The 23,970-nt window shown below is 41.8% G+C and overlaps 1 protein-coding gene across 1 annotated transcript in view; it reads right to left on the reverse strand.

Annotated features, from left to right (window-relative positions):
* The window catches only part of cntnap2a (contactin associated protein 2a), a 383,710-nt gene that overhangs the window by 26,488 nt on the left and 333,252 nt on the right, over positions 1-23,970 (reverse strand). Inside the window, exons 16-22 of the mRNA XM_065007055.1 lie at positions 18,909-19,065; positions 16,247-16,374; positions 11,315-11,485; positions 6,510-6,728; positions 2,686-2,715; positions 1,943-2,031; positions 817-964 (exon numbers count right to left, since the gene is read on the reverse strand). Coding sequence (XP_064863127.1) covers positions 817-964; positions 1,943-2,031; positions 2,686-2,715; positions 6,510-6,728; positions 11,315-11,485; positions 16,247-16,374; positions 18,909-19,065 — 942 coding nt within the window. The remainder of the gene's footprint in view (positions 1-816; positions 965-1,942; positions 2,032-2,685; positions 2,716-6,509; positions 6,729-11,314; positions 11,486-16,246; positions 16,375-18,908; positions 19,066-23,970) is intronic.

Consider the following 23,970-nt stretch of genomic DNA (forward strand, 5'->3'; position numbering starts at 1 on the left):
CACACACACACACATATCTAATAGGGGGTACACTGGGGAGATACTTTCACGTCAGCTTCTTTGCATATTCTCACACACTGTTGTCTCTTTCTACCTCTATCCCCCTCTCTTTCTACCTCTATTCCCCTCTCTTTCTACCTCTATCCCCCTCTCTTTCTACCTCTATCCCCTCTCTTTCTACCTCTATCCCCCTCTCTTTCTACCTCTATTCCCCTCTCTTTCTACCTCTATCCCCCTCTCTTTCTATCTCTATCCCCATCTCTTTCTACCTCTATCCCCCTCTCTTTCTACCTCTATCCCCCTCTCTTTCTACCTCTATCCCTCCTCTCTTTCTACCTCTATCCCCCTCTCTTTCTACCTCTATCCCCCTCTCTTTCTACCTCTATCCCCCTCTCTTTCTACCTCTATCCCCCTCTCTTTCTACCTCCCTCTATCCCCCTCTCTTTCTACCTCAATCCCCCTCTCTTTCTACCTCTATCCCCCTCTCTTTCTACCTCTATCCCCTCTCTTTCTACCTCAATCCCCCTCTCTTTCTACCTCTATCCCCCCTCTCTTTCTACCTCTATCCTCTAACACATATTCCCCTGTCTCGTCACCCCTGCCTTGTGTAGAACACAGGAAAACAAGCTTAAGTTTAGGAAACAAATGAATTCATATGTCACGGATCAACTTTCTGGGCGTGACGTCTCACTGCGACTGACAGAAACTAATGCTTACTTCTGAGTAAATGTTGTAGTTCCTCTGTAAACAAGAGTCTGCTGGTTACACCGTCCAACATCCTAGCAGTAATTTCAGGGTTCAGCGATTAGCTCTCACCTTTGGTGCAGAAGGGTCCGTCGTATGCCGTGGCAGTGCAGTCACAGGAGTAGCCATTATATTTCTCCACACACTTTCCTCCGTTCCTGCAGTACATCCCATAACTGGTACAATGACCCTGACAGCCTGGCTTTACACCTGGAGTTACCTAGAGAGAGAGGGATGTAGAGGGAGAGAGGTGGGGAGAGAGAGGTAGATGGGGGGGCGGTAAAGAGGTAGAGAGAGAGAGGTGGGGAGAGAGAGGTAGATGGGGGTGGGAGGGAGAGAGAGAGAGAGATAGAGAGAGGTAGATGGGGGGAGAGAGAGAGAGAGAGAGAGAGAGAGAGAGAGAGAGAAAGAGAGAAAGAAAGAAAGAGAGAGAGAGGTAGATGGGGGAGAGAGAGAGAGATAGAGAGAGAGAGGGAGGGAGGTAGGTGGGGAGAGAGAGAGGTAGATGGGGGGAGAGAGAGAGAGGTAGATGGGGGAGAGAGAGAGAGAGAGGGAGGTAGGTAGGTAGGTGGGGAGAGAGAGAGAGGTAGATGGGGGAGAGAGAGAGAGGTAGATGGGGGAGAGAGAGAGGTAGATGGGGGAGAGAGAGAGAGAGGTAGATGGGGGAGAGAGAGAGAGAGAGAGGGAGGTAGGTAGGTAGGTGGGGAGAGAGAGAGAGGTAGATGGGGGGGGGGGAGAGAGAGAGAGGGGGTAGGTGGGGAGAGAGAGAGAGGTAGATGGGGGGGAGAGAGAGAGGGGGTAGGTGGGGAGAGAGAGAGAGGTAGATGGGGGGAGAGAGAGAGGGAGGTAGGTAGGTAGGTGGGGGAGAGAGAGAGGTAGATGGGGGAGAGAGAGAGGTAGATGGGGGGAGAGAGAGGTAGATGGGGGGAGAGAGAGAGAGGTAGATGGGGGGAGAGAGAGGTAGATGGGGGAGAGAGATAAAGAGAGAGGGAGGGAGGTGGGGAGAGAGAGAGAGGTAGATGGGGGGGGGAGAGAGAGAGAGGGGGGTAGGTGGGGAGAGAGAGAGAGGTAGATGGAGAGAGAGCGGTAGATAGAGAGAGAGAAAGGGAGTTTGACTTTTGGATGCTCTTAATTTGCTTTAGTGAAGAGAACAACTTTTTAATTTTTTAAAATATGATGAAATAAAAGATCATGTCACCTTTGCCCTCTCCTCAAGGTCAAGGGTCACGCCATTCATCCTGAGTGAGCGGATACATCCCAGAAACCCCCTCTGACCCCCTGCTGCACCTAAAGAGAAGAGAGAGAGAAGAGAGAACAGAGAGAGATACGATTATTTTGGGGAATAGGAATAGAGATAATTTCCCTTGAGGTTGAGTTAGGGATATATGACAGTTGATGGTCACAGTGATTTAACAGACCAGAGGAGAGGTGCTCCAGCCCTATCTAACCTAACATTAGCACTTAATTGATCAATTAGTCTGGCTGATTGGCTGGAGATATCACACACCCAGGTCTACATCAGGCTTTGATTAAAAGGTAGAGATTACATCAGGCAGACACTGTGGCCCTCCAGGACTGGAGTTGCTCACACCAGTGCAGTGTGTGTGTGGTGCACTCCTCCTGGCCTCTCTCTGTCTCCATAGGGCAAATTACTCTGTAATGATGTGCTAATGAACTAGCATATTATATTCATTAGGACAGCAATGCCTAGAGGGACACACACACACACCATCCATTAGTCCAGTGTGGGCTGCTAGAATACCTTCCTTCTCTGAGCCAAACTAAGCAAACCAAGGCCAGGAGAGACATTAGCAGGCATGGACACAGTCCAAAATACCCACCAGTGGCACTGCATGAATGTCAATGGGAAAAGACTACATGGATATGAACTGAAAATCATCATGCATATTTATGTATCTGTTTTTATTAAATGTTACCTACTGTCTTGGCAGGTCAACGAAGCTGGCTTCCCTGGGACAGTTGCATCACACACGCACACGCACACGCACACACACGCACACACACACATACACACACGCACACGCACACACACACACACACGCACATGCACATGCAGTGAGCAAGCCCGTCACACACACGGCGAGACGAGGAGGACACAGAATGAATAAAAAATAGAAACAAAGAGAACGGGAAAGAAAAAACATGGAAAATGAAAGAGAAAGTGAGTGAAAACATGCAGAAAATATAGGAAATAATGCAATATCATATACCATTTTAAAATATAACATAATACCTCAAATACCAGAATATAAACACATAAATAATGAAGATAATGTAGGGACCACCTAAGTGAGTATTGGGGTGTGTTCTCCCCTGCACCTCTGTGTATAAACACCAGCTATAGAATGCAAATCACACCCACTGCGGATCCCATCTGAGCCTGATTCAATTTCCCCCGACCAGGCAAATACCCTCGCTGCTCTGACACATGCAGATGAGCTACAAGAGAGACAGCAGCCTAGCCTATCACACAGTCAGATTTATACCGCTCTCTGATCCAGTACAAACCAATAGGTCCCATGACTGTATGGAGGTGACGGAAGAACTGATTGTGTTAAAGCTGATGATCTGATGGCGATTAGATTGATAGATTGATCCCTGGGGGGTAATTCAACGAGTTGGTTTCCCTGAAACCTACTGTACATGCAGATCAGATAGTGGGGGAGGTGTCTCCTGTGAGTTTTATCACTTTATAAGCCGGTATTAAAGTTTCGCATCACAAATCAATATGTGCCTGTATGGCTGTATGGTTAACGGTGGCATATAAGGACCGATTTACTTTAATTCAATTCAATTCCATACAACTTTATTAATCCCAATGGCCATTCAGGAAGCTGCAAAGTGATAATGTTCTTCCATCCAAACCGCCCAAAACTGATGAGACGATGGAATTTAAAACGTGTTATTGGTATTCAGAACTATCTGACTTTGGAATGTCTGATTGGAATTTAGAAGTGTTTGTCAGAGAAAAATAAATGTTCAGAGTTAGAGAGAGAGAAAGAGTAGGAAGGAAAGAGAATTGAATTCAACCTCAGCAGTTTTCCCTCCATCCTAAATCCAGTTTTATTGGCTGTCGTCAGTGTTAAAGTATTGGCAGGTCCACAGCCACATAAAGTAGTGTGAGATAGAGGAGTGAAAAGAAGAGGTAGAGATAAAGCCCTCTTTAACTTCTGTTCTCCTAATGACCTTCACAGTCATTGTGTAGAGAAGAGAGGGAGCGGAGGAGCAACTCAAATATCACAATGAAAAATGTAGAGCCATTCTGTGTGGCAAAATGAGGACTTCATTCATTGTCTCTCTGTGGCATAGTGACGACTTAATTCATTGTCTCTGTGTGGCATAATGAGGACTTAATTAATTGTCTCTCTGTGGCATAGTGACGACTTAATTCATTGTCTCTGTGTGGCATAATGAGGACTTAATTCATTGTCTCTGTGTGGCATAATGAGGACTTCATTCATTGTCTCTCTGTGGCATAGTGACGACTTAATTCATTGTCTCTGTGTGGCATGATGAGGACTTAATTCATTGTCTCTGTGTGGCATAATGAGGACTTAATTCATTGTCTCTCTGTGGCATAGTGACGACTTAATTCATTGTCTCTGTGTGGTATAATAAGGACTTAATTCATTGTCTCTGTGTGGCATAATAAGGACTTAATTCATTGTCTCTGTGTGGCATAATGAGGACTTAATTCATTGTCTCTCTGTGGCATAGTGACGACTTAATTCATTGTCTCTGTGTGGCATAATGAGGACTTAATTCATTGTCTCTGTGTGGCATAATGAGAACTTAATTCATTGTCTCTGTGTGGCATAATGAGGACTTAATTTATTGTCTCTGTGTGGCATAATGAGGACTTAATTAATTGTCTCTGTGTGGCATAATGAGGACTTCATTCATTGTCTCTCTGTGGCATAATGAGAACTTAATTCATTGTCTCTGTGTGGCATAATGAGGACTTAATTCATTGTCTCTGTGTGGCATAATGAGGACTTAATTCATTGTCTCTCTGTGGCATAGTGACGACTTAATTCATTGTCTCTGTGTGGCATAATGAGGACTTAATTCATTGTCTCTGTGTGGCATAATGAGGACTTAATTCATTGTCTCTGTGTGGTATAATGAGGACTTCATTCATTGTCTCTCTGTGGCATAATGAGGACTTAATTCATTGTCTCTGTGTGGCATAATGAGGACTTAATTCATTGTCTCTGTGTGGCATAATGAGGACTTAATTCGTTGTCTCTGTGTGGCATAATGAGGACTTAATTCATTGTCTCTGTGTGATATCATGAGGACTTAATTCATTGTCTCTGTGTGGCATAATGAGGACTTAATTCATTGTCTCTGTGTGGCATAATGAGAACTTAATTCATTGTCTCTGTGTGGCATAATGAGGACTTCATTCATTGTCTCTGTGTGGCATAATGAGGACTTCATTCATTGTCTCTGTGTGGCATAATGAGAACTTTATTCATTGTCTCTGTGTGGCAAAATGAGGACTTAATTCATTGTCTCTTGTCATAATGAGGACTTAATTCATTGTGTGGCATAATGAGGACTTAATTCATTGTCTCTGTGTGGAGGATTGTCTCTGTGTGGCATAATGAGGACTTAATTCATTGTCTCTGTGTGGCATAATGAGGACTTAATTCATTGTCTCTGGCATAATGAGGACTTAATTCATTGTCTCTGTGTGGCATAATGAGGACTTAATTCATTGTGAGGACTTAATTCATTGTGTGGCATAATGAGGACTTAATTCATTGTCTCTGTGTGGCATAATGAGGACTTAATTCATTGTCTCTGTGTGGCATAATGAGGACTTAATTCATTGTCTCTGTGTGGCATAATGAGGACTTAATTCATTGTCTCTGTGTGGCATAATGAGGACTTAATTCATTGTATAATCTTAATTCATTGTGTGGCATAATGAGGACTTAATTCATTGTCTCTGTGTGGCATAATGAGGACTTAATTCATTGTCTCTGTGTGGCATAATGATGACTTCATTCATTGTCTCTGTGTGGCATAATGAGGACTTCATTCATTGTCTCTGTCTGGCATAATGAGGAATTCATTCATTGTCTCTGTGTGGCATAATGAGGACTTCATTCATTGTCTCTGTGTGGCATGATGAGGACTTAATTCATTGTCTCTGTCTGGCATAATGAGGACTTAATTCATTGTCTCTGTCTGGCATAATGAGGACTTAATTCATTGTCTCTGTCTGGCATAATGAGGACTTAATTCATTGTCTCTGTCTGGCATAATGAGGACTTAATTCATTGTCTCTGTGTGGCATAATGAGGACTTAATTCATTGTCTCTGTCTGGCATAATGAGGACTTAATTCATTGTCTCTGTGTGCGGATAAAAAGTCTTAATCCTCTGCAACTGTTAATAATTTACGGTCATGAGGAGTTAGTTTTACATAATTCTTTAACGTTGTGCGAATGTGTGTGATGTCTTATCTTCATTATAATCAGTCGTATCTAAGCTTCGGAGAACTAACTTAGGGGAATATAAAGACACTTCATAATGTTATACGGGCACAAACTATATCGCCAACTTATTGAACTTTGCAAAGTTAAAATATAATGACTGATGAATTAAATATAATTGCAGTAGTACAGTATTGTACTATTTTTATGTTGGTGTGTGTGTGTGTGTGTGTGTGTGTGTGTGTGTGTGCGTGCGTGTGTGTGTGTGCGTGCGTGTGTGTGTATCTCTTTCTCTTACCCACATAAAGCTGACTAAACAGCTCTAGCCGTGTGTGTCCCTGTGGAGGGGCGGGACGAGCTTCCCTATAGTTCAGATCCAGCTGTAGCACCGCCTCCTTCACGTTCCGCTCTGCCATGACGCGATGCCATTGGTCATCATTGAGGGGCGTGGCTGAATGGATGGCCAATTCCACGGGGCCATTCCCCACATCAAAGGAGAAGGAGATGACAGTAGGAGCTAGAGGAAGAAGAAAAGGCAGAATAATAATAATAATAAAAACAAGAAGTTTGAATCAATGCCATGTCCACAAACTACTAACCACATTTGAATCTATTTATTTGAATGCATAAAGTACCTTTGGTTTAATAATCAAACCTTTTCAGTCTTCATCTCATAAATCATTGTTTTCCACCCTGGAGTTCTACAGTTCAATAACTAATCTAATGCCTCATTGGTTATGGAGACTCATTTAGTTATTATAGATTTCAGCTTTACTGTGATAATGACTGCACTCAGTGTTTGATGGAGCTAATTCACAAAAATATTGATACACACACACACACACACACACACACACACCTTCAGCAAATAACACAGGCATTGGTTGAGAGTCAAGTGAACTATTGTTCGGTGGTCTGGGGAAATGCATCATCTAGTGAAGTTAGGAGGCTGCAGAATGCACAGAATAAAGTAGCAAGGATTGTTTTAAGGCGGAGATATGGTTCTTCTGTTACAGTCATGCGCAGTGTTCTTGGTTGGTCATCAATCGACAAGATAATTGAAAAAAACATGCTTATCTTATTTTACAATATACATCATTTAAAACGGCCAAGTTCTATTCACAAAGGTATTCAGTTGGTAAGAGACAGACATTCCGTAAATAGCATCTATGCGTTATCCAGACAGAAAAAAGAAATGGGCAAAAGAACATTTCGATTTAGAGCAATAAAGAAATGGAATAAATTAACTGAGCAAACTAGAAACCTTTCAAAATATAAGTTTAAACATTATTCAAAAACAATTTAAATATAGTATATAGAAATGTTGTGGGACTATAGTAGATGAAGAATCAATCTTTTTTTAAATATATATATATATATTTATTTAGATTGAGTATTTATTGGGTCTTTGTATTATAAATTGTATTTTAATGTTAAGGAGTCTTGGAAGATTAGTCCAAATGGGGACTAAAAGAGATCCTAATAAAATAAAATAAAATAAAATCAAAACACACACACACACACACACACACACACACACACACACACACACACACACACACACACACACACACACACACACACACACACAAAAGAGAGAATGTGTGTGTGACTGTGTCTGTAGAGTGTGTGTGTGTGTGTGTGTGTGTGTGTGTGTGTGTATGTTTAGGTGTCTGTAGAGATGTGTGTGTGTGTGTATGTATAGGTGTCTGTCGAGATGTGTGTGTGTGTGTGTGACTGTGTCTGTAGAGGTGTGTGTGTGTGTATGTATAGGTGTCTGTAGAGATGTGTGTGTGTGTGTGTGTGTCTGTAGAGGTGTGTGTGTGTGTGTGTGTGTATGTATAGGTCTCTGTAGAGATGTGTGTGTATAAGTCTGCCACTAGCCACCTGTTCAGTCCAGATGTTACTGGCTAAAGGCTATGTGTGAGTCACTCTTCCTTCTGCCCTCTCACCTGGCCACCCATCAATCACACACTGATCATCATCCCTTTTATTGCTCTCCTTTATTTCCACCCTTTCCTACTCCATCCTCCCTTTTCTCTCCCTCCAGAAACAACAGAGGGACAGTTTAGCCTCTGTTAGCTGAGTAAAACAGCCAAACACAGAGCCTAAAGCCCCAGTGTGAAAACAGACTAACTAATCTATTGTAATGAAGGCCTGAGCACGACTTGGTGAAACTCCAACTAATCTCCCTCTTCTTTCTCTCCATCGCTCCCTCCATCCCATCCTCCGCCTCTCTACTTCTGTTAACAAAAGAAAAAAGGACACAGACACACACCACCTCACCCTTGAGAGAGTGTTTTGAAAGATGAGAGCGGCAGAACGACGAGAGAAATAAATTATTTCTCCTCCAACTAAATTAAAGCTCATTCACGACTCACACATGAATATTCAACAACCTCTTCTCAGAGAGAAAGATGGTGAGAGAGAGAGGGAGAGAGATGCAGAGAAAGAGAGGGAGAGAGAGGGAGAGAGAGATGCAGAGAGGGATAGAGAGATGCGGAGAGAGAGAGAGAGAGATGCAGAGAGGGATAGAGAGAGAGAGAGAGAGAGAGAGAGAGAGAGAGAGAGAGATGCAGAGGGATAGAGGGGAGAGAGAGAGAGAGAGAGAGAGATGCAGAGAGGGATAGAGGGAGAGAGAGGGAGAAAGAGAGAGAGAGAGAGAGAGAGAGAGAGAAGGAGGGAGAAAGAGAGGGAATGAATGACAAAGGGAGAGAGAGAGAGATGGCAGCTGGAGGAGGTGTGGGTGTGTCCTAAGTAGGTGTTATATATTAGTAGTAAGCCAAGATGTCAGACGTTTTCCCCCCAAGGTGGATGTTATACATCACTACTAAACACTCCACAAAATTGTGAGTGGATGAGGTGAATTACCCCCATTAAACCTAAAGCTCTTTGAAATCTGCAGAAATGTAATTTGTCATCCATCATCAAATTGACAGCCACTATGCTGCCCGACAATGACAAAATGCAGGAACTACGAATTTGGTAAAAAAAAATCTTTGTTTTAATGGCCAGGTATATTATCTGATTAATGTGGTATTTACTTTCCTGACCCAAGAACAAACGAGTTGATCAAAATATACAATGGAGTATCAGAAATTGCTGTCTGTCTAAACAGAAAAATACAGATAATTCAGCCAAATAAATGACTGTTTTGCCTATGTAGGGCAGTATGGTTAAATAGCCATCTCATCATAAAAGATCCGTGGCTAAATTTGATTCCCTTGAATTTAACATTCTCAATCTGAATATGATTGAATGCCCAATTAGACATTTCATTTCAGGCATTCAAGTATAGTCACATAAAGCACATGGCATGTCAATCATGGCTTTAGAGCCATATAGAGCGAAACAGTATCGGTACCCCCTGTATATAGCCTCGTTATTGTTATGTTACTGTGTTACTTTTTATTCATTTTTACTTTAGTTTATTTGGTAAATATTTTCTTAACTCTTCTTGAAATGCACTGTTGGTTAAGGGCTTGTAAGTAAGCATTTCAAAAGAACTTGCTGTATTCGGGCACATGTGACAAATAAGGTGTGATTTGACTTGATTTGAGAACTGAGAGGGAAGCAGTCAGGGAAAAGTTTTAAAGTCTGAACAGAAATGTCAGAGTTTTTTGTCACTGTTCTAATACAGTGTTCTAATACAGTGTTCTAATACAGTGTTCTAATAGTGTTCTAATAGTGTTCTAATACAGTGTTCTAATAGTGTTCTAATAGTGTTCTAATACAGTGTTCTAATAGTGTTCTAATACAGTGTTCTAATACAGTGTTCTAATACCGTGTTCTAATACAGTGTTCTAATAGTGTTCTAATACAGTGTTCTAATAGTGTTCTAATACAGTGTTCTAATACAGTGTTCTAATACAATGTTCTAATACAGTGTTCTAATACAGTGTTCTAATACAATGTTCTAATACAGTGTTCTAATACAGTGTTCTAATACCGTGTTCTAATACAGTGTTCTAATAGTGTTCTAATACAGTGTTCTAATAGTGTTCTAATACAGTGTTCTAATACAGTGTTCTAATACAGTGTTCTAATACAATGTTCTAATACAGTGTTCTAATACAGTGTTCTAATACAATGTTCTAATACAGTGTTCTAATACAGTGTTCTAATAGTGTTCTAATAGTGTTCTAATACAGTGTTCTAATACAGTGTTCTAATACAGTGTTCTAATACAGTGTTCTAATACCGTGTTCTAATACAGTGTTCTAATAGTGTTCTAATACAGTGTTCTAATACAGTGTTCTAATACCGTGTTCTAATACAGTGTTCTAATAGTGTTCTAATACAGTGTTCTAATAGTGTTCTAATACAGTGTTCTAATACAGTGTTCTAATACAATGTTCTAATACAGTGTTCTAATACAGTGTTCTAATACAATGTTCTAATACAGTGTTCTAATACAGTGTTCTAATAGTGTTCTAATAGTGTTCTAATACAGTGTTCTAATACAGTGTTCTAATACCGTGTTCTAATACAGTGTTCTAATAGTGTTCTAATACAGTGTTCTAATAGTGTTCTAATACAGTGTTCTAATACAGTGTTCTAATACAGTGTTCTAATACAATGTTCTAATACAGTGTTCTAATACAGTGTTCTAATACAATGTTCTAATACAGTGTTCTAATACAGTGTTCTAATAGTGTTCTAATACAGTGTTCTAATAGTGTTCTAATAGTGTTCTAATACAGTGTTCTAATACAGTGTTCTAATACAGTGTTCTAATACAATGTTCTAATACAGTGTTCTAATACAGTGTTCTAATAATGTTCTAATACAGTGTTCAAATACAGTGTTCTAATACAGTGTTCTAATAGTGTTCTAATACCGTGTTCTAATACAGTGTTCTAATAGTGTTCTAATACAGTGTTCTAATACAGTGTTCTAATACAATGTTCTAATACAGTGTTCTAATACAGTGTTCTAATACAGTGCAATAAAGAGAGTAGGGTTGAAGAGGGGGAAAAGGGGAGTAATTAAAAAAGATGAAAGAGAACAAGCCAGAGAGGCCAATGAAAGGAGTGTAAAAACAGAAGAAGCCACAGAACTAAAGAATGTGCTAAATGAGAGGAACGAGGTACAGGCACTTACATTTCAGTTCGAGGCGTATGAAGTCTGTGTTGCCGAGGTTTTCCAGGAACACCCCGTAGGGAGCGCTGGTCTTGAAGTAGAAGGAGATATCAGCGCTGGTCTCTCCCTGGAAAGTGGAGAAATGCAAGTAGGAGGAGGGCGTGGTGAATGATGCTGCGTTCCAGTAGTTACCTGGGGAAAAGGAGGGGAAAAGGAGGGGAAACAGGGGAAAAGGAGGGGAAACAGGGGAAAACAGGGGAAAAGGAGGGGAAACAGGGTAAAAGGAGGGGAAACAGGGGAGAAGGAGGGGAAACAGGGGAGAAGGAGGGGAAATGCAGGGGAAAAGGAGGGGAAACAGGGGAAAAGGAGGGGAAACAGGGGAAAAGGAGGGGAAACAGGGAAGAAGGAGGGGAAACAGGTAAAAGGAGGGGAAACAGGGGAAAAGGAGGGGAAACAGGGTTGAAGGAGGGGAAACAGGGGAGAAGGAGGGGAAACAGGAAAATAAGGGGAAAAAGGGGAAAAGGATGGGAAACAGGGGAAAAGGAGGGGAAACAGGGGAAAGGAGGGGAAACAGGGGAAAAGGAGGGAAACAGGAGAAAAGGAGGGGAAACGGGGGAAAAGGAGGGAAACAGGGAAAGAAGGGAAACGGGAAAAGAAGGGGAAACAGGAGAAAAGGAGGGGAAACAGGGGAAAGGAGGGGAAACAGGGGAAAGGAGGGGAAACAGGGAAAGGAGGGAAACAGGGGAAAAGAAGGGGAAACACATGGGAAAAGGAGGGGAAACAGGGAAAAAGGAGGGGAAACAGGGTAGAAGGAGGGGAAACAGGTAAAAGAAGGGGAAACAGGGAAGTAGGGGAAACAGGAAGAAAAGGAGTGGAAACAGGGAAAGAAGGGGAAACGGGAAAATAAGGGAAACAGGGGAAAAGGAGGGGAAACAGGAGGGGAAACAGGGAAAAGGAGGGGAAACAGGGGGAAACAGGAGAAAAGGAGGGAAACAGGGGAAAAGGAGGGGAAACAGGAAAAGAAGGGGAAACAGGGAAAGAAGGGGAAACGGGAAAGAAGGGGAAACAGGGGAAAAAGGAGTGGAAAAAGGGAAAAGAAGGGGAAACAGGGGAGAAAGGAGGGGAAACAGGGGTGAAGGAGGGAAACAGGGGAAAAGGAGGGGAAACAGGGGAAAAGGAGGGAAACAGGAGAAAAGGAGGGGAAACAGGGAAAGAAGGGGAAACGGGAAAAGAAGGGGAAACAGGAAAAAGGAGGGGAAACAGGGAAAGAAGGGGAAACGGGAAAATAAGGGGAAACAGGGGAAAAGGAGGGGAAACAGGGGAAAAGGAGGGAAACAGGGAAGAAGGAGAGGAAACAGGCAAAAAGGAGGGGAAACAGGGGAAAAGGAGGGGAAACAGGGGAAAAGGAGAGGAAATAGGGGAGAAGGAGGGAAACAGGGAAAAAAGAAGGGGAAACAGGGGTAAAGAAGTGGAAACAGGGGAAAAGGGGGGAAACAGGGAAAAGAAGGGGAAACAGGGGAAAAGAAGGGGAAACGGGAAAAGGAGGGGAAACAGGGGAGAAGGAGGGGAAACAGGGAAGAAGGAGGGGAAACAGGGGAAAAGGAGGGGAAACAGGGGAGAAGGAGGGGAAACAGGGGAAAAGGAGGGGAAACAGGGGAGAAGGAGGGGAAACAGGGGAGAAGGAGGGGAAACAGGGGAAAAGAAGGGGAAACAGGGGAGAAGGAGGGGAAACAGGGGAAAAGAAGGGGAAACAGGGGAGAAGGAGGGGAAACAGGGGAAAAGGAGGGGAAACAGGGGAGAAGGAGGGAAACAGGGGAGAAGGAGGGGAAACAGGGGAAAAGGAGGGGAAACAGGGGAGAAGGAGGGGAAACAGGGGAGAAGGAGGAAAAACAGGGGAGAAGCAGGGGAAACAGGGGAAAAGGAGGGGAAACAGGGGAGAAGGAGGGGAAACAGGGGAGAAGGAGAGGAGAAAAATAAAATGTCAGATGACCTTGGGAGGAACAAAAGCTCATGGCATGAAATTTAGCTTTCCAATGTCTTTGTCTTTCTTTCTCCCTCCCTCTTTCTCTTTCTTTCCCTCTCTTTCTCTCTCTCTGCATCTTTCTGGCAGGAGGAGGGGGAAGATGACAAAGAGAGGTAGTGTGAGAGAGATAGAGAGAAAGAAAGAGAGAGAGAGAGAAAGGGATGTAGCATGTATTGTATGTCGTTATCTGTTCAGTGAGATCTGTGTGAAACTTCAATCTAAAGACTTCATTCACACAGAGACACTTACGAGACTGTGTGGTTATTTGTAGGTGTGTGTGTGTGTTTATGTGTGTGTGTGGGATGGCAGATAAATCTGTCACTTCCAGCCATGCCCTGAATAACATTACATCTGCCCCTCCCTCACCCCTTCTCTGTCTCTCTCCCCCTCTTTTTTAATCTCTTTCTCTCTTTCCCTCTATCCCTCTCTGTTTCCCCCGCTCTCTTTAAGCCTCTCTGCTCTGGGACGGGATGTGATGCTTGGCAAGAGGAGGAGTCCAGTGCTTTTTACAGAGGAGGGCTTATCGCACTGCCCCAGAAGCCGCGCGCACAAGCATAAGTACGCGCAAACACACACACACACGCACACTTGCCACCTACTGGGCCCGTTTTATTATTTGAAGTCTTTGCTATTTAATTACGATTACCCAGAGGCAGACATGGCTACAGAAAAGGGTTAACTTGGGACCCGATGCAAGAGTCTCACACTAACACACACACACACACACACACACACACACACACACACACACACACACACACACACACACACACACACAGCAAAATGACATTGTAAGGCGTCTAAAATTCATATTTTTCCAGATGTTGAAGTTACGTTCAATATTGGTTCTGAATCAAAGACAAACATACATATTTTCCGGGCTTTGAAATCAGGTACATTTTCGGTTCGGAAGGAAAGTTTAAAATAGTTATTTCCAGAACGTTGAATCAGGTAAATTTTAGGTTCTGAATGAAAGTTGAAAATAGGTAATTTATAGACGTCTATGTTTGTGCCAAATCAAGGCTGGTCCAGACCTGACAAAATCTGAACCAAACTAGATGTCCAATTAGCGTCAGCATCGGTCTGTGCATTTTTACTTGAATGGGTGCCATTTGGGTTAGGATATTTCATCGGAGAAACCTACATGATGTAAAAAATATCTGTCACATGACATTGTCATCCATTTTATCTCCAGTCTATAGCCTACAGAAAAGGCCACATACTCTTTCTACCATATCCTAGATCTGCTACATGATTTATGTTAGATTCTTTTTTTGACGTAACATTGGTGCAGCGCTGCAGAGATGTGTCTCTCCAACAGCACCCTGGAGAGGCACGCTGGGAACGGACAAGATCATTATTTTGAGTCCCTGCCATTGACAAAGTGGGGACTGCTTATCATAGGGCGGCATCAGCACTCACCTAAAAAGCCCATATGCCACTGTTTGAGAGAAATTGTCATTGTTTTTGGCCAGAATTAATTATGTGAGGTATTATGTGCTTTTGGAGGTACCGCCTTGGTCTGTTTAGCTCAGAAAATGCCGCCCTCGTCGATCTCCCGCCATAAGAACACCCATAATCCTGCCTAATGAGAGGGCTGGGTCCTGCACACACCCACACACAAACTCTTCCGGCTATGACTGAGGGTCGGGTCCTTTGTCCCTACATCATGTGGACATGGTAATGATAGAGTTCGAAAGGGTCAGAAACGATTTATCCTTTCTTTCCTTCATTCTTCTGTTCCTCTCTCCTTTTCAGTGCGCATAATTGAGTTTGATTTTCTATTCCTTTTATGAAAGGCCTCTAATTGTATTACTCTGTAGGAAAAAAGTAAAAAGTTGACAAAAGACCCTTAAGGTGATTGACACAAAAGACACAAGTTGAATTGAGTATGTGGGCGCGGGTGTGTATGAGCGCGTACACACTCACCCTTACACCCACGCTCCCACACACCCACACACCCACACACCCACTGCTTCTGGAAAGTATTCAGACACCTTGACTTTTTTCAAATGTTGTTACATTACAGCTGTACTCTAAAATTGATTAAATAAAATATTTTCCTCAGCAATCTAAGAAATACCTTATTTTCATAAGTATTCAGACCCTTTGCTATGAGACATGAAATTAAGCTCAGGTGCATCCTGTTGATCATCCTTGATCAATGGATCATCCTTGAATGGAATCCACCTGTGGTAAATTCAATTGATTGGACATGATTTGGAAAGGCACACACGTCTATATAAGGTCCCACAGTTGACAGTGCATGTCAGAGCAAAAACCAAGCCATGAGGTTGAAGGAATTGTCCGTAGAGCTCCAAGACAGGATTTCTGTAGCATTGAATGTCCCCAAGAACACAGTGGCCGCCATAATTCTTAAATGGAAGAAGTTTGGAGCTCTGTCAGAGTTACCATCGGGTTCTTGGTCACCCTCGATTGATAAGTTTGGCCGGGCAGCCAGCTCTAGGAAGAGTCTTGGTGTTTACAAAAAGTTCCTCTTTGGAGATGGGAAACATTCCAGAAGGACAATAATCTCTGCATCCCTCCACCAATCTGTCATTATGGGGTATGGTGTGTAGATTGATGAGGGAATTATTTTTTTATTACATTTTAAAATAAGGCTGTAACGTAACAAAATGTGGAAAAAGTCAAGGGGTCTGAATACTTTCCAAAAGCACTGTATACAGTATTGCAATGTGAAACATGTATTTCTAGATGAAACACTGAAAAAGTTTGTTGAAAAATGGACTATGATTTAGTGTGTTATACTTAATAATTTGAAAATATGCTTAGAGTTTTGAAATAACTGCCTTTTTTGATGATCTGTTTTGAGTTTTGTACTAAGCATTTTGAAAATGTACCACATACTTTTGAAAATTGCACCAAAGTGACTGAAAAAAACGAATAACAGCTTCATGGGCGGAACTCACGGTCTCCTTGACAACGGAGCGGCCCGACTGTGAGCTTTGCCTCTGAACCCAGCCTGTTGGTGTCACCCACGGCAACCTGACTGACTGGCAAATGGTCCTTATACACCAACAGACCACTGTCCTCTCTCCTGGGGAGGAGAAGAAAGAACAGATGAAGGAAGAGAGGAAAAGGAGGAGATAGTATTTTTCTATAATATTAATCTTGCAGAAATATAACAAATGTTATGGAATGAAGAAAAGGGAGAGAGAGAGAGGGTAAACTTGTAAAGCGTTAACGTTTTAAATAAATGGTCTTTGTTCTGAAGCAGCCTGTATTTGTCCTTATTATCTGCTTGTTGTTCTCTGCCTTTTATGAGAACTAATATATGGAGGACACGATGGGAGCCAAGTGTGTGTGTGTCATGCCAACTCTATGTGTAATGAGGGGAAATAGAGATGTGTGTACTATAGATCACATACTCACTCAACCGGAGAAAAAAACATTAATACACACAATATTAATGGAAAGAGGGAGAGAGAGAATAACACTCATCAGTTATCGTAACAAGAGAAGGAGAAAGTAAGAGAGAGAGAGGGTGTTGTGAAGCGAATGGGGAGAGTAGGAGAGGGAGGGGGAGGAAGAGAGACAGAAGAAGAGAAGAGAGAAGGAGAGGGTAATTCAGAAAAGGACAGAAGGAGAAAGAGAAAGAGTAACTAGCAGCCATACATTATTCTAATGAGAACATCCATCAGGTGTTTTAAAGGGTTCAGAAACACAATGTTTTGTTATTATTGGAGGAGGGGGGGACATCGCTCACTGCTTCAACACAGAGACTTTTATACACTAACCTTGTTGTTTCTATGTGTAATATTTATATCACACACACACACAGTGTTGTGGGGACTTCTGGTTGTCATGACTGTCCACGAGAATCCAAATAGGTCAGATCAGGTTTGCAATGAATAACTTCAATCAGACCTCCTCTCAACCATAGAGGTGGAAGGAAAGAACTAGTGGGGATTAACAACTCACATCCTGTTGTAAATCAAGAGAGGAGATCCAGGCCTGCACTCTCCAAATTCACTAAAGGAATGTGCTTTGGCTCAATAGACCTTTTTCCGGCTGAAACTCTAACACGTTCAAAAGCAACTACTGGAACAATATTTCTAACATTGAACGTAGGGAATGGTCAGAGGCGATCTTTTGAACACTAACGTTCTCATGTTGGTTATTTTGTGATGTCATTAAAAATGTTATAAAGGAACTATTGTAACTTGGAAAGTATACCCACTACATACAGTATATGAAGTTTCCATACTATGCATTGGGCATGTAATATGAATAAAATATGAAAGTGTTTTTGTTAAGAGAGGGATGTGATTTGAGAAGCCATAAACTTTGCACAGTGAGTAGTTACCGCTCGGAGTGAGGTCAAGGAGCGTGCCAGCCTGCCGGAACTGCCCCTTTCCACCAAAACGTATAAATGATGGGTTAAGAAAAAACACATTGGACCAGAAATGCTTGAAGCGGCAGCTACACGTTTAAAATGGTTTGAACTTTCAATCTTAACACGAGGTGAAGAAATTAAACTCACCTCTCAGACAATCACTGGAATGGCTGATTAGCTGTAATAAGTAAAGTATTTTTTAAAGCAAATTTAAGTAGGACCATCACCCCACTTGGGAACCATCGATACGTCTGGCTAGCTTATCTTCAAAGAAGCATCTTCAAGAAAAATTTAGGACAATCAGAGCCTTACAAGTGTGCTGTGAAAAGGCCCAACCCCATTCCAAGGCTGCCCTGTTCATCGAGAGATCCCCGGCGAACCCAGGCATTTCACGTAAGAACATACATGATTTCTTTGTGTGCAAAGTATATGGTTACTGTAGGTGAAAGTAGTTTCTGAATGTCCCAATGTTAAGTGTTTCTGTCCCTCTCTCTCTCCCTCTCCATATTTTCTTTAACAAGCAGCCATGTTGTTGTCATAGGGACCTGTTTTCAGCGTATTAAGTCTACAGTCAATAACCGGTGCAGAGTATGTATGTTTATCCTGTGTTCTCATGTAATTAGCTAGTAAATAAATAATTAAACCAATTTGTTTAGCACTGAATCATAAGTAAGGCTCTGGTTTTTGCAGATGCAAGGAGGTTACGACTGTTCAGAATGATGATATGATACGAGGTTATGATTAAGAAGTTGACTGTTTATAGATGTGATAGGTAAAGTCCTTTTAGAGTTTAATTAGGGAGATGGTAGCTCTTTAAAGAACCTCTCTCGTGGTGCCCCAGATCCTAACGAGTTAATTGTTACATGATTTATTTAATCGGGAAACAATTAAACATAGTTAGTTAATTTGATAAATAACAGTCTTCAGATGAATGTTAAAGTCAAGTTATGACAACGTGACTTGACACACACACACACACACACACACACACACACACACACACACACACACACACACACACACACACACACACACACACACACACACACACACAAATGGCAGTTGTTACAGTATGTCTGATATTTGTCTCAAAACATTGTCCCCTCCGCTGCTGTCTTGGTTGGACCAGGTCTCTCTTGAAAAATAGATTTTATCTCAATGAGACTGCCCTGGATGGTTAAATAAAAATAAACACACACACAGTACCCCCATTCCACGGCAACCCCTGTACTCACCATTGTTTGTGGTCAGCGTCACAGTTACAGTCATATTTGGGGTCAGTGCAGTTCCTGTCAATACCACAGGAACACTTCTGTATCCCTGGCCCTGATCCTCCCCAGTAGAAATGTTTCTCACTGCTCCTACCCACCCACCATGTGTAGGGGGTCCCATCTAGAGAGACACAGACACACACAGGAGATATTAGTATAAGACATACACAAACACACACACTTTTTAAGATTCTAAACCAGTCCCAATGCCAGTCTGCTGCCTGGTTCATGTCTCTTTAAATGTGTGTGTGTCTATGAGGTGGGGGGGTCACTGGTCTGTAATAAGAGCCGTAATATTGTTTTATTCAGATGCCTCGCTCTGTAGAGTAGAAACATATGCATAATATCTGGGAACAGCACAATAACACACACAATATGAGAGACTATATGAGATAGGAGAAGATTGCTATTCTCTTTATTTCTAATAAAGGGCACAATATACGGATATAGATCTTCTATTCTGTTGTGATAAAATCCCAAATATAAAATGCTATGAATATTATAATCCGAGACACAGTATAGAGAGGAGATGAGTAAGCAAAAGCAATGATAATCTCTGAAACACACAACATCTCTCTGTCTCACCTTAGTGGCACACAGAGTTTCATTCAAAAATGCTATACAGTATATCCATTTTCAGAAATGTTGGCAACCATCACTCCTGTGTTCCAATGGCACATTGTGTGTGTGTGTGTGTGTGTGTGTGTGTTAGCTAATCCAAGTTTATAATTTAAAAGGCTAATTGATCATTAGAAAACCCTTTTGCAATTATGTTAGCACAGTTAAAAACTGTTGTCCTGATTAAAGAAGCAATAAAACTGGCCTTTAGACAAGTTGAGTATCTGGAGCATCAGCATTTGTGGGTTCGATTACAGGCTCAAAATGGCCAGAAACAAATAGCATCTGTATAAATGATACACTTGTGACATTAATATATTTTTTACAAATAATAACGAAATACAGTAATATAATATCTGTAGGTAAAACATTTACATTTGACATTGTAGACATTTAGCAGGTGCTATTATCAAGAGCGACTTACAGTATGTGCATTCATGTTAAGATAGCTAGGTGAGACAACAACATATCACAGTCAAATATACAGGACACAAACATTCCATTCCAGCTAAACAATGGCTATATAGCGTTTTGCAAAGTGTTCAAACACATCTAAAATCTATGAATAAAAGATATGAGAACATGTAATAGTTTACACACACATGAAGGTACCCATAAGCAATCATTTCTGAGGAAGAAAATACAAATGTGACTTTTTGGGGGGGATATAGCATTTTGGAAATGAAATAATTTATTCCTGCATTTCTAATATCTCATCAAACACTGGGTGTACGTGTGGCAGATTGTGTGTGTATGTGAGTGTGTGAGTACTTGTGTGTGTGTAAGAGTGCTTGTGTGTGTGCGTGAGTGTTTGTGTGTGTGTGTGTGTGCTTGTGTGTGTGTGCGTGAGTGTTTGTGTGTGTGTGTGTGTGTGCTTGTGTGTGTGTGCGTGAGTGTTTGTGTGTGTGTGTATGTGAGTGCGTGTGGATGTTTGTGTGTGTGTGTGTGTGTGTGTGTGTGTGTGTGTGTGTGTGTGTGTGTGTGTGTGTGCATTCGTACATGCTCACTCATATACACTTCCAGGTGCTCAAGTCAATGTGGGTCTTTTGTGTCAATCACCTTAAAGGTCTTTTGTAATGAACATTTTTTAAACAATCTTTTCAACTTTTCCTCTTGAGAGCAATATAATTAGAGGCCTTTGATAAAAAGAATAGAACATCTAACTAAATTATACACCTATTAGACTATTAACGGGGCAATATAAATCCATATGTATTACCCATTGACTTATAATGTCTTATAAATTCCACTTAGTTCAACTGTCTTACCCCATCAAACTAAAATATAAGCTTGTCTTATGTATACTAGGGAAAATGTAAACAAACACTGTATACCCTAAAACATGGCTACAATTGTAATTTTTGGTACTTGCATCCATAGCTACAGTGCCTTGCGAAAGTATTCGGCCCACTTGAACTTTGCGACCTTTTGCCACATTACAGGCTTCAAACATAAAGATATAAAACTGTATTTTTTTGTGAAGAATCAACAACAAGTGGGACACAATCATGAAGTGGAACGACATTTATTGGATATTTCAAACTTTTTTAACAAATCAAAAACTGAAAAATTGGGCGTGCAAAATTATTCAGCCCCCTTAAGTTAATACTTTGTAGCGCCACCTTTTGCTGCGATTACAGCTGTAAGTCGCTTGGGGTATGTCTCTATCAGTTTTGCACATCGAGAGACCGAAATTTTTTCCCATTCCTCCTTGCAAAACAGCTCGAGCTCAGTGAGGTTGGATGGAGAGGATTTGTGAACAGCAGTTTTCAGTTCTTTCCACAGATTCTCGATTGGATTCAGGTCTGGACTTTGACTTGGCCATTCTAACACCTGGATATGTTTATTTTTGAACTATTCCATTGTAGATTTTGCTTTATGTTTTGGACCATTGTCTTGTTGGAAGACAAATCTCCGTCCCAGTCTCAGGTCTTTTGCAGACTCCATCAGGTTTTCTTCCAGAATGGTCCTGTATTTGGCTCCATCCATCTTCCCATCAATTTTAACCATCTTCCCTGTCCCTGCTGAAGAAAAGCAGGCCCAAACCATGATGCTGCCACCACCATGTTTGACAGTGGGGATTGTGTGTTCAGGGTGATGAGCTGTGTTGCTTTTACGCCAAACATAACGTTTTGCATTGTTGCCAAAAAGTTCAATTTTGGTTTCATCTGACCAGAGCACCTTATTCCACATGTTTGGTGTGTCTCCCAGGTGGCTTGTGGCAAACTTTAAACAACACTTTTTATGGATATCTTTAAGAAATGGCTTTCTTCTTGCCACTCTTCCATAAAGGCCAGATTTGTGCAATATACAACTGATTGTTGTCCTATGGACAGAGTGTCCCACCTCAGCTGTAGATCTCTGCAGTTCATCCAGAGTGATCATGGGCCTCTTGGCTGCATCTCTGATCAGTCTTCTCCTTGTATGAGCTGAACGTTTAGAGGGTCTTGGTAGATTTGCAGTGGTCTGATACTCCTTCCATTTCAATATTATCGCTTGCACAGTGCTCCTTGGGATGTTTAAAGCTTGGGAAATCTTTTTGTATCCAAATCCGGCTTTAAACTTCTTCACAACAGTATCTCGGACCTGCCTGGTGTGTTCCTTGTTCTTCATGATGCTCTCTGCGCTTTTAACGGACCTCTGAGACTATCACAGTGCAGGTGCATTTATACGGAGACTTGATTACACACAGGTGGATTGTATTTATCATTAGTCATTTAGGTCAACATTGGATCATTCAGAGATCCTCACTGAACTTCTGGAGAGAGTTTGCTGCACTGAAAGTAAAAGGGGCTGAATAATTTTGCACGCCCAATTTTTCAGTTTTTGATTTGTTAAAAAAGTTTGAAATATCCAATAAATGTTGTTCCACTTCATGATTGTGTCCCACTTGTTGTTGATTCTTCACAAAAAATACAGTTTTATATCTTTATGTTTGAAGCCTGAAATGTGGCCAAAGGTCGCAAAGTTCAAGGGGGCCGAATACTTTCGCAAGGCACTGTATCTATGAGTTTTAGAGTGGTTACATTTCTCCAGCTCATCCCTCAGCTTTTTACCAAAACAGTGTCAGGGATGGCACTTTGTTATTGTTTCAACTGCTGATTGCCCCCTTTAAAATGAGAGAGTGTGTGTGAGAGAGATAGAGATAGAGAGTGGTTGTGAAGAAGTACTCTGTTCTCCTCCCTAGTGTGCCTTTTAACAAATTCAACTTCAAAACAAGAGTTTAGAGCCTGTCTCTCCTCTATTTTCTCGCTGTGTTCATCCCTTCCCTCTTGTCACAGAGCTAAATCCCCCTGCAAACACTTCAATCCTTCACAGGAGAAGAAGTAAGAGAAAAAAGGAGAAAAGAAGAGAGGGAAGAGAGACGTGGATTGATAACAGCTGCTGGTGTAGCTCCTCTTTGGGAAGCTCCACTACGGTACTTAGCGTGACAAAGCTGTATCTGTCTGCTAGACACACACACACACACACACACACACACACACACACACACACACACACACACACACACACACACACACACACACACACACACACACACACACACACACACACACACACACACACACACACACAGTGACACACACACACACACACACACACACACACACACACACACACACACACACACACACACACACACACACACACACACACACACACACACACATTGAGAGTGAATGTGTCTGTAAGGCCAGCTAGTTGTGTGTTTGCAGTAATATACGAGGGACATCAGATCAATACAGGCAGCATGCCCCATGGGCTACCAACCTACTGGAAATACACTGGGACATGAGCAGGATGAGAGAGAATTTTTACAGTGTGTGTGTATGTATGGGTGTGTGTGTGTACGTGTGTGTGTTGCCACCCGCTGTCATTGGGGTTAAGGACAACAGTGTCTGAATGAGCTGGAAACAATCTTCTCTAGATGCCATTAGGGTTCTGATGGCCGGGGTCTGCTGCCTCTGACAGATATATGAAGAGCAGGTGCAGATACCAACCTCTTAGGGCTAGGGGGCAGTGTTCGGAAGTTTGGATAAATGACGTGCCCAAAGTAAACTGCCTGTTACTCAGGCCCAGATGCTAGGATATGCATATAATTGGTATAATTGGATAGAAAACACTTTGAAGTTTCTAAAACTGTTAAAATAATGTCTGTGAGTATAACAGAACTGATAGGGTAGGCGAAAACCCAAGGAAAATCCATCCAGATTTTTTTTTTTTGAGGTCACTGTCCATTTCAACGCTTGTATATGGGATATACAAATAAATAACTCACAGATTGCAGTTCCTATTGCTTCCACTAGATGTCAACAGTCTTTAGAAAGGGTTTCAGGCTTGTTTTTTGAAAAATGAATTAGTAGTTGTAGTTTTTCAAGGTGGCTCTCATTTTGACTGTAGTCTTGTG

The sequence above is a fragment of the Oncorhynchus nerka genome, linkage group LG22, assembly GCF_034236695.1.
Source record: "Oncorhynchus nerka isolate Pitt River linkage group LG22, Oner_Uvic_2.0, whole genome shotgun sequence".
Taxonomy (NCBI): domain Eukaryota; kingdom Metazoa; phylum Chordata; class Actinopteri; order Salmoniformes; family Salmonidae; genus Oncorhynchus; species Oncorhynchus nerka.